Here is a 12211-nt window from a genome sequence, read left to right as displayed (position 1 = left end):
AGAGAGGGGAGAAATGATAGAGATGTTTAAATGCCTACGTGATGTAAATGCGCATGAGTCCATTCGCTTTCATTTTGAAAGAATGCACTGGAATGAGAGGGCATAGGATGAAGTTAAGAGGTGATAGGCTAAGGAGTAATCTAAAGAAATACTTTTTTACAGAAAGGGTGATAGATGCGTGGACAGTCTCCCGGTAGAGGTGGTAGAGACAGAGACTGTGTCTAATTTCAGGAAAGCCTGGGATAGTCAAGTGGGATCTCTTAGAGAGAGAAAGAGATAATGGTTACTGCGGATGGGCAGACTGGATGAGCCATTTGACCTTTATCTGCCATCATGTTTCTAAATCTCCTCTTGGGTAATCCTAACGAATGATGCCACCCTGTTCGGTTGGGGAGCACAATTGCGATGGTCATCAGTGGACTGTCCAACAGAGAAAATGGTCCATAAATTGTCTGGCACTGCTAGCCATTCAACTAGCCTTAAGGACATTTGAGAACTGTCTAGAAGGCAAGGCAGTTGGAGTGTTCTCAGAGAATGCCACCGCAATAGCTTATGTGAATAGACAGGGAGGTACCTAGAGTGCTCTGTTATGTCTAGAGGCTCAGATATTATTCAAGTGGGTGGTAGCTCCCTTGCTGAAGTTTTTTTGTTTGTTTTTTTTTAATTACCACTAAGCTTAGCAGTATAATTCTTGTGCACTCAACAAATAACAGTCTGTGACATAAGAGCTGTCTTTGATGCAGAAGGAAACTTCATTCGGTGGCTGGCCACTAGCCGAAGAACAAATTGCTTCTGTTTTTCATCTTTTGTCAAAGTATCATTGTATTTTTCAGTGAGGCTTATCCCTCGTTCTGCTGCATCATTAACAACAGTCAGTTTGAAACTAATTATACACAAGCAAACAGTGCATGCTGGGGTGACATCTAAATATTATCTAATCAAGCTGACATATGACACATGAGTAAGATATACCAAGTGGACAAAAATAAGCGGAGACATGATTTGACAGGTTTTTTGTGGGGTTTTTTTTTTGTTTGTTTGGTTGGGTTTTTTTTTTGGGGGGGGTTTGCATACGCCCGCATCTGGAGTACTGCGTCCAATATTGGTTGCCATACCTTAAGAAGGATATGGCGATACTCAAGAGGGTTCAGAAAAGAGCGACATGATTGATAAAAGGTATGGAAAACCTTTCATATGCTGAAAAATTAGAGAAACTGGTGTTTTTTTCCCTGGAAAAGAGGAGGCTTAGAGGGGACATGATAGAGACTTACAAGATCATGAAGGACATAGAGAAAGTGGAGAGGAACAGATTCTTCAAACTTTCAAAAACCTACAAGAACGAGAGGGTATTCGGAAAAATTAAGAGGGGACAGATTTAGAACTAATGCTAGGAAGTTCTTCTTCACTCAAAGGGTGGTGGACACCTGGAATGCGCTTCCAGAGGATGTGATAGGACAGAGTACGTTATTGGGGTTCAAGAAGGGATTAGATGATTTCCTGATGGAAAAGGGGATAGAAGGGTATAGAGAGAGGATTACTATACAGGTCCTGGACCTGATGGGCCGCCGCGTGAGCGGACTGCTGTGCACGATGGACCTCTGGTCTGACCCAGCAGAAGCACTGCTTATGTTCTTACCTTGGACCACCCTAACGTATGTAGGCTGTGGCAAACAGCCACCTTTATCTATCAAAGCTCATTCATCCAGAAGTGTGGCGTCTTCATGGACAGAAGCCCGGGCAGTTCCACCCAAGGATAATTGTAGAGCTGCTACTTGGTCTACTCTTTATATGTTTACAATTGTGTCTCTCAAACTTTCTCGAGCCGAGGCACACTAAAGGTAGTGGCCACAGCTTGAGTCACCCAGAAGTGCGCAGATGTTGCCATGATGACATCACGCAGATGCGTGACATCATCATGTCGATATCCGCGCATGTGCAGAGGCCCTCCAGATGGGCCCTGAGATGACAGTAGGGAGTGCCAGCAGGGAAGAGGGCTGGAGAAAAGGAGAGGCACTGGCGCCAGCTGATTGAGAAACACAGCTGTAGGCAACCACTTCAAGCTAAGTACCCCCTAAGTCTAACAAATTTCAATTGAGTACCCCAACCACAGACCTCCCTAGGCCTACCCAAGCTCTGCCCCAGATCCCATCCCCTTTACTAATTGAAATGCAATTTTTTCCATTCATTTTTCATATACACACAATATAGACAGCAGATATAAATTCTCAAAACTGACATATTTCAATCATTATATTGAAAATAAAATCATTTTACCTACTGGCGATCCTCTGCAGGCTGCTGTAATTAGCTTTAAAGGTGAGACCAGGAGACCAAGGGGGAAGCCGGAGGATGCTAGAGAGAAGGGGGAAACATGCAGGCCTTCGGTGAATCAGTCAGTGCTGGCGCAGTACCGCTTAGGGAAGTCAGCTAGCAGACACCTCTCTTCCTCCTTAGTGTGCTGTGGCACACTTGGAATCTCAGGAAGCACACTAGTGTGCCTTGGCACACAGCTTGAGATAGACTGCTTTACAAAGTTCTACAGAGTAGACGTGACAGCATGAGAGTTCATTGCTTTTGGACCTTGGTTTTACGGGTAGACTCATCTGACACTGCTTTGGTATGTCACCTAAAGTTCAGACTCCTATGTCTTTACATAAGAATGGAAGATTAGGTTCTTACTTTGATAATCTACTTTCTGTTAGAAGCATAGGAGTCTGTACGGCTTGCCCTGTCAGTATTTCAGTGCACCTGCTTTCTGTCTCGGACAAATCTATAGTCCCAAAATGGAGTTTTTCTCCTGTTAGTTGGATAAAAATGTACAGATAAATTGCAAATAAAGCAATTAATTTGTTGAATTTTGGAGCCCTTATATGTTAGGGCTAGTTGCACACAGCTGCTTGGTTCATTGATACAAAAAGCCAAAACAAAACTGCAGAAAATGTACAAGGTGCAGGAATTTATTCAATAAAAGTCATAAAATCATATATAAAAACATCAATAAACTGATTGTATCCAAAAACTGGTTGTTGTGCGTACCACTTCATTGGTACACCTGTGTTGTAAGTTCATGAGTTACAGAGCAGAACAGAAATATATGGTGCTCTTAGGGAAGTTCCCTGTGCCCCTCCTGATTTCTTTTCTCACAGTAGCGTGTGATTGCTTTGGTACAAATTGAAGAGGGCACTTTATTCTACTGGTGAAGAAAGAGGAGCTGAAAGATGTGATTGACATCCTTCTGCAATAGTTGTACAAGCAACTCAGTATATCTGAATAGCTATGCAAACAGAAAAGAAAAAAAAGTAGAAGAGAAAATAACTCTGTACTTTAAAGTCTACAGTATGAGAAAAGGGACCAGGAAAAGGAAAAAATAAATTTTAACAGAGAATATAACTTCCCAGTTACACACTGTCCAATGTAACTACTTCCAATCTCCAAAAAGCCCACAGAGATCTCATAACGGAGGCTTCAAAGGAAGGATATGTGGAAAATAGCATCCTTGTCCTGTGGAAAAATGAAAGTATTGCCAGAACAGTGGACCTATTCCTAACCCCCATCTTCAGATTTCTAGCAACTCTGAAAAGTGCAGATTATCCACTAACTTTACGCCAGCATCTTTTACCTCAGTCCCAGGCTTCTGTTTGGAGGATGAAAAGAGTCTGGCTGAAATAGGGCACCCCTTTTTCTAGCACCTTTTTAACACATAGGGATCAATATTCAGCCGGTGGAGCTCAGTGTTTATGCTGACCATCACCAGCATTATGCCCAGAAATTCACTGCTGGCCTATTTCTGAGTTTGCAGAACCGGCTAAAGCATAGCTGGTTTTAACCAGCTATGGGGCATCACATAAATATAGGACTGAATTTTATGCAGTTGCCCTGGCTGATTAAATACTAGATATCAGCACTTAACTGACCAAGTGTTGACTCTACCCCAGGAATGCCCCTCAAAATAGCTAGTTTTGAGGTAAGCGCTAATGGGACATTTTCAGCGGCACTAACCAGTTAAGTGCCTCTGGAAAGCCCTGTTCCAAACATGTATTTTGTTGTAAACATATGTCTCTTGCTGTAATCACTGCATTCTCTCACTGCACGATTCTCATTGTAAACCGCTTTGAACTTATGGTATAGCGGTATATAAGAAATAAAATTATTATTATTAAAGAAGTGATTTAACTGGCCATGAGCTATTTTTTGTTGGTTAAATTGCTTTAAATATTGACCTCTTAGTTTTTGAATAAATTCACTTAAGAGAATAAGGGCACCTTTTGGAAAGTTGAAAACTCTCAAATGCCTCAGCTATATTTCATCCCATTGTATAGCAAATTTCTGTCAAGCTTTTACAGTACCTGTAAGATGATTATTCCAGCCTCATAATTCTCTCTCTCTTGTCGGCTCAGCTTTCCTTCCTGAGTATGTGTGTGAGTGAACAGCCAATATAATTGATGGAACAAAAGCTAGAAAACTCCAAATGCTTTATAAGATAATATGCTATGCTCTCCCAGACAGGCAGGATATCACCATGATTGTCCCTCGAGGGTCAACAGCAACTTCCCTCCCTCCTTCCATTGGCAAAGTGCAGGAAACACCAGAGCTATTGGCTTTGATTCCTTTTAGAAATGCAGACTATGGCATCATAATTTTGCTTCTCATGGGAACGCCCATCAGTGAAAGCTCAGCCTCTGCTACTTCCGTCAAGCACTGCAAGACTAAATGTACCATTAAGGGGGCACAGTGGCGTAGTAAGGGGGGGCAGACTTCCGTGAGCATCATCTTCATGGGGCGCTGGTACCTTTACTCCTCTCCGCCCCATACCTCATAAACTCTTCGCTGGCACAAGCAGCATCTCCAACCTGCTGCTCACACTGGCCTCAGCTTTCCTTCTGAAATGACTTCCTGGTTGTGGGACCAGAAGTGACGTCAGAAGGAGAGCTGAGGCTGGCTTAGACAAGAGGTTGGAGATGCTGCTCTCACCGGCAAAGATTTAACAAGGTACAGGGGGGAAGGGAAGGCACTCACAAGGCATGGAAGATGGTGGGGGCTCCACATCCCTGGATGCCTCCTACCTTTGCTACACCACTGAGGGGGCACTTCCATATATGTACCCCAGTGGCGAGAGAATCAAGGCGTCCAGATTCTGTTATAGCTTCCTACTTTACACTTGACAAGTCTGCCTTAGACCTGGTGTAACTGCCCTAAATGCAGCAAGAGCATATGTAACTTTCTGTATTCTATAAGTTGTATAAATGGCAGTGCTACCTTTCCTTTTACACGTATGCATGCCCTTACAGAATAGCACTTAGTTGCTTTACTGCTACATATACTCATAAGTGCACACTTACCTGCAAAGGTGCTGGCATTCGTTACATTACATTAGTATTTATGAATCACTAATATGCCCCTCAAAGGAGTTCAATGCGGTTTACAATTTAGAAGAACCTGACTATGTTCAGGATTTATATTATTTCATTAGGGTTCATGACATAAATATCTTGGTTTGTGTTCCTGTTGGCATATTATTATGGTATATCTGGTGTTGTAATCTTGATTTTACAGGTTCTGGTATGAGTGTTATTTTCCTGGTTTGTGGGGTAATAGGTATATAGAGAGCTTGATCATCTATCAAAATGGGAGAGTTGGTTTGTGTCTTGTTTTGGTTTCTGTTGATTGGAGCCTGTTATTTGTGGGGAGGAGTAAGATATTTTCCAAATAGATTTTTAGGCCTATACGAAAGTTTTGTAGGAGAGAGTGTTCCTTAATTGTGCTGGTAGAGGATTCCACAATTTTGTTCCCAGGTATGTGTATAAGTGACAAATAGGTGCCCAGTTACAGAATTGTCCTTTAAATGCCTTAATGTGCCTTGCTCCTGTTCTAATTGAATATTTGTTTTTGTTGGCCTGGGTAAATTGCTTCATGAATGGGTGAATCAGCCTCTGTGTCCTTAAAAGAAGTAATGTGACTACCTGAGAAAGCTAGTGGTCTCGGTGGCATTTGGACTTATTTTGATAGACCAACCCTTTTTGAGGTACTCTCTCCAAACATAAACTTCATGCTTATCTAGTAATTCAAGTGTTGTCTTGTTAAATCATTTTTCTCAGTAACAGTTTACTTTTATTCTTTTCATACCATAGTCGCACAAGTCAACTTTCTGTTTCAACACTGTTGGAGTTGTGCAAGGGACAAGCTGGAGAGCTGGCAGTTGGAAGAGAAATTCTTAAATCTGGTAATAGGTTATTTGTAATTTTTCAGAAATCAAAACCTATACAACACAATTCATAAGTAATAACATAAAAAAATATAAAGTCAAGAATTAAATATCCATCAAACACATGTCTAAATAAGATTTTACCATTTTACGAAACAGACAAAAATTGTGAGGGTCATTTCATAAATAATGTACACTCTTTTTTTTTTTTTTTTTAATGTACATGTTGTTGGTGTTTTTTCCAAGTATTTCTTTACAGTCCTTCAATATAGTCTCCCTGATTTGCAATGACCGATTCCCAACATCCAGGAAGCTTCATTATTCCATCCAAGACACCGTTTTGTTTAGTTGCCGAATGGCTCAGGTACCGGCGGAAGAAAGCTCTTCCAGATATGCAAAACGATGTCCACGCATAGGTTGTTTCAACTTTGGAAAAAGGTTGAAATCTGGTGGACTCATGTCTGGACCGTAGGGAGCACGAAGTAACACCTCCCAGGCGTATTCGCGTAGTTTTTCAATGACTAGTGGAGAGTTCCATCTACCCCACGATCCAAAAATTTTGATGAGCTCAATCAAAAGTCAAACAAATGATTTTTGCTTATGATCATGAAGGCCTCATCATCACAGACAAAGTTTCATGTGGAAGAAGTGTCACAGCAGTGTATTATGGTGATTTTTGCAAAAAATGTGCAAAAAAATGCACAAAACGCTCGCCTGCACATAGGGAATGTCATTGAAAAACTACATGAATATGGCTGGGGAGGTGTTATCTCGTACTCACTACGGTTCAGACATGAGACCACCAGACGTTGACCTTTTTCCCAAAGTTGAAGCAACCTATGCGTGGACATCGAACTTTCTTCCGCTGGTACCCGAGCCATTCGGCAACTGAACTAAAATGGTGTCTTGGATGGAATAATGAAGCTTCCCAGACGTTGGGACTCGGTCATTGCAAAGCAGGGAAACTATAAGGAAGGATTGTAAAGAAATACTTGGGGAAAAAAAAAAAAATGTAAATTTTAAAAAAATAGTGTGCATTATTTTGAAATGACCCTCATATGAAGGCTGACTAAAATTATGAATGTTCAACAGGAGAATAATTCAAATACTATGGGTCTGAAAAGATCCATTGGGCATAAGCTTCAACTGTCTCCTTTAGAAATATCTATCAGACTTTTTTGTCTCGGTTTTGAATAGTATCATTTGAATGATACAGTTGCAATAATTATAATAAAGGTGACAGCATTCTGTGTAACACCTTTAAACATTAAAATTTAGAGGGGGGGGAGTTATCTGTGGGTTACTGTAGGGTTATTTTAGTATAGGATATCATTCCATAAAATGGGAACTTGTGAATTATGGTAAAATAACACAACAGAGTTCATTGCGGTTCACAAGAAAAAAAACTGTGAGAACATAGCGATAGTATATCAAAATACATAATTTGATAAAATCACGTTTTATAAAATTGACAAATGCCATTATACAAATTTATCAAACAAGTAAGTTTTCAATGATCTCCTAAAAGCCTGGTAAGAAGGAGAAGTCAAAATCGAGCCTTTTAAATTCTTATTCCATTTCCCTGCTTGGAAAGATAGAGTCCTATCAAGAAATCTTTTATATAAACAACCTTTTAATGATAGAAAAGAGAACAAGAAAATACCCTCCTTAAATTTTGAATTTAACCCACGTACCACTGGAAGCCATTGAAGTTGAATTAAACAAAGTGCATTATCTGCAGCTCTTGCAATCCCAAAAATGATGTGCTGCAGCATTTTACAAAATCTGTAACGTTTTCAAGGCAGACTTTGGAAAACTAATAATATTGCAAAATTATAATATTGCAGTAATCAAAACAAAGAAATGTAATGCTTCAAAATACCATAAGGAAATTTTCACCAGTTAAAATAAGGCTTATGATGATGATGGGGAAAATCTTACAAGAACCACTCTATCTGAAATTTTAAATACACTGCTGAAAATTTTAAAGGCTGACTTAAAGGGTATCTAAATGCCTCACTTCTATTTTCACCATTGCTTCAGTACCATCTAACACAATGTCTCACAAAATCTCCGAAGCCAAGGCACACTACCAGAAATGTGCAGATGTCGACGTGATGACATCATGTGCATCCAGGCAGGATCCAGAGCTGCCATTGGTGGTGGAGAGGTACTGGAAGAGGAGAGTCATGATAGAAGGAGAGGTGCCAACTAGGAGTAGAGACGCCGGCTGGCTGCCTACAGGACGTGCCTCTTGCGGCAAGAAGCTTGTTCTGTAGGCAGTCAGCCGGTGCCTCTCCTTGCCGATGTCTCGCAGCACACAGTTTGCAATACACTGATCTAACAAACTAGGAATTTGATCACCTCAGGAAATTGCTAGTATCTCTGTGTTTGCATATTAATATTCAAGCTGTTGTCTCTTAACCAGGTTTTTGTGATACCAAAGCAGGAGAAAAGTTAAGATGAGTAAATACCGGTAGAAATATCATAAGGAGCATAAATCATATTGGCATAAAAATATACATTGTACCTTATTACATAAAGGTTGAAGATTCAGATTAAATAAGAGTAATGGTTCTTAGCCCAGTCCTTGGAAATGCAGCCTGTCTGCTGCCTCCATTGTTTGCATATCTGTCTCATATGTATTGGGGGCAATTCTATACATGGTGCTAAAAATTGAGTGCCCAAAACTTTTGCGCTAAGCTAGACTCTATTCTATAAAGGAATCTGGGCACCCAGATGCTATTATAGACTACTAAGTTGGCATTTGAGCGCATGTAAAAGAAAATGTGTAAATGTTAGTGCCTAAATGTTGGCACTTAGGCGTGCAGCTTACAGTATTCTGTAAGTTTGGCCTCTTAAGTGTTTGACCTGCCTCTATCCTGCCTTGCCTACATAACATTCCTCCTTTGCAGTTTGGCTCTAAAGCACTTAGGTGCTCAGTTATAGAATAGTGCCTAATTGCTGTTAGGCACCTAACTTCCCTTTGAATGCCTAAAGTTAAAATAGCACCTAACTTGTGACACAATATATAGAATTAGGACTATGAATATCCTGAAAATCTGACTGGCTATATGTGTCCTGAGGACTGGATGGAGAACCATCATATGGGAATGCATGTGGAATTTTTAGTGCTGTTGAAGATGTGGGAAAACAATGAGAGAACAAAAAAATCTGTAGCCAACCAGATGTGTAAGATGTATGCCACTGTGCTTCTCAAGATTACATGAAGGCCATATAATTAGAAAAATAAAATAATGAGAGTAAGGGGAGCCAAAAAGGAGAGCAGACTTAAAAAAAAAAAAAAATGAAAAAATATATAAAAAGGGTAGAATAAACCTTTGATCAAACAAAAAATGAACATATTTACTATTAAAAACAACAAAAATAAATAAATAAATAAATGACCCAAAATGGTCACATACAGCCAATTAGATATACTATAATATAAAAAGAGAGCTTGGTGGCCTATGCAGCATACATTTGTTTTTCCTCTTTCAAAGGCAAATCTGCAGCGTTGCTGTGCTGAAATGAGTTTATTGTGACGTTCCCTTTCAACAGAGTACAGCTGCATTTTTATACTGAAGAACAAAGATGTGAAACTATCTGTTGTAACTTTTGTGAACTTTGTTTCAGGCTCCATTGGTATTGGTGGTGTAGATTACATCTTAACTTGTATTCTTGGAACCCAGACTGAATCAACCAACTGGCAAGCATTACTTGGGCGTCTTTGTCTCATAGACCGGCTCTTGTTGGAGTTTCCTGCTGAATTTTACCCCCACATTATTAGTGGAGAAATTCTACAAGCTGACACTGTAGCAGACAGGTATTTTTATTACAGTGTTTAATAGTCTAATCTCTATTTATTCCTTGTACTAGCAGTAAAGAATGCATTTAAGAGAGACATTGTCCTTTAGTGCATGTGTAATTTATGCCAGCAGTTGAAGAGTATCACTATGATGAGAGCATATGTTTGTACTCCTGGTCATAAAGAATGCATTTGGGACACATAAGGTGAGGTAAAAAAGTATATACTTCATCCTGATTTCCCCTATTATTGCATATATGAGATTCTACCACTTCTTTGCAGACACTAGAACAACAGGGATGTTCTGTTCCAGCCCTCTCTTCCAGGAAACCTGCTGGGAAGAGAAAGGGTGAGCCTGAAGTAGAAGCAGAGAATAATTACTCTGTTCCCTAATTTAGCATCTGCCTGCTCACTACCTCCCTTAGTTCCACTTCCTTTATGTCTATAACTTAAGCTCAAAGAAAAAGACAAAACTCTGCATAAACTTAAATGGATAAACAAAGGAGCAAAGAAGTCAAAGACCTTTAAAACTGAAGCTTTTAATTTCACCAATAGGAAGTCGAACAGGAAAAACAGACTCAACATGGACCGTGTTTTGGCTACAAAGGTCGTACGTTAGTAAGGCTAGTCTCAGTTAGGGCACTGGTCTTTGACCAAAAGGGCCGCCGCATGAGCGGACTGCTGGGCGCGATGGACCACTGGTCTGACCCAACAGCGGCATCTCTTATGTTCTTATCAGGAGTCCTCAGGTTGTCCACTCAACATTAGATAATAAAAATAAGCTGCTTTGGTTGGCTGTGTATGGGTCAATGTGAGTCTTGCTTAATCAGCATGGGTAGAGAACAAGTCTGGCTGTGCTGAATTATTAAAGTGAGGGCTTTGAGGACTAGTTTCGCAGTGCTATTTAACCATGGTTTATGCCAACAAAGCAGCTTATTTTTATTTAATTGTTGAGTGGACAACCTAAGGACTCCTGATTCAGTCTTTGTAGCCAAAACACAGTCCATGTCGAATCTGTTTCTCTTGTTTGACTTCCTATTGGTGACATTAAAAGCTTCATATTTGAAGGTCTGGTTTTCTCTGCTCCTTTGTTATCCATACAACTTAAGCTCTAAATAAATGTCACCTGAGAAAACACATAACAATGTTTTTACATGGCTGATATAAGTTCTTTAAACAAATTAACTGTCCCTTATACTGCAACCAAATACTTCCTATAATTTGATATCTTGTCATTCACATTGCTGTTGAGGAATCTTAGCTCACTCTTCCTTTGCAGAACTGCTTTAATTTAGACACATTTGTAGGTTTGCTCGTTTCAGATCTTTCCACAACATTTCTTGGGATTCAAGTCAGGACTTTGATTAGGCCAATTCAAAACTTTAATTTTCTTTTTCCTCAGTAATTCAGATGTAAACTTGTTTTTGGTGTTTTCGATCATTGCCTTGCTGCGTAACCTAATTACACTTCAGCTCCAACTCATGAATAGATGACCAGACATTCTCCTTAAGAATTTTCTGATACAGTACAGAATTTATAGTTCCTTCAATAATGGCAAGTTTTCTAGGTCCTGAGGCAGCAACACATTTCCATACAATCACAATATCACCGTCATGTTTGTCTGTTGGTGTGATGTTAAAACATAAGAATAGCCTTACTGGGTCAGACCTATGGTCTATCTAGCTCAGTATCTCATTTTCACGGTGGTCAATCCAGATCACAAATACCTGGCAAAAACCCAAGTAGTAGCAACATTCCATGTTGCCAATCCAGGGCAATCAGCGGCTTCCTCCATGTCTGTCTCAATAGCAAACTATGGACTTTTTCTCCAGGAACTTTTCCAGATCTTTTTAAAAACCAGTTTTTTTAGTATACCTTTTTTCTTTGTTTTATTTATTTTCCTCAGGTCAGAATTGAGTTTTATTTTGCTGAAGTCATTTTTCTTTATATGTTGAAACCGTTAACGGGCTTTAAAAAGTGCTATAGGTGTCAGCAGTCTATTTCCGTCACCGACCCTCATAGTTGGTGTTTGCAGTGTTTAGGCCCTGAGTACCGGGTGGAAACTTGCATCCTGTGTTCCACCTTACAGAAGCGCTCTATCAAAGCGTGTTACTCCTCAATGCTGTGTCAAATATTCTCTCTTTGGGGACTCCTTAGATAGACCTGTTAGCATCCCCTCTCAATCAAAAGCTGCCTCAATT

The 12211-nt window shown here is 39.9% G+C and overlaps 1 protein-coding gene across 1 annotated transcript in view; it reads left to right on the top strand.

The window, feature by feature from the left end:
- The window catches only part of MAP3K1 (mitogen-activated protein kinase kinase kinase 1), a 212254-nt gene that overhangs the window by 104310 nt on the left and 95733 nt on the right, over positions 1–12211 (top strand). Inside the window, exons 10-11 of the mRNA XM_033957630.1 lie at positions 6129–6220; positions 9839–10028. Of these exons, the coding sequence (XP_033813521.1) occupies positions 6129–6220; positions 9839–10028 (282 nt within the window). The remainder of the gene's footprint in view (positions 1–6128; positions 6221–9838; positions 10029–12211) is intronic.

Source organism: Geotrypetes seraphini, chromosome 1 (assembly GCF_902459505.1).
Source record: "Geotrypetes seraphini chromosome 1, aGeoSer1.1, whole genome shotgun sequence".
Classification (NCBI taxonomy): domain Eukaryota; kingdom Metazoa; phylum Chordata; class Amphibia; order Gymnophiona; family Dermophiidae; genus Geotrypetes; species Geotrypetes seraphini.
This window is presented reverse-complemented; position numbering and strand designations above follow the sequence as displayed.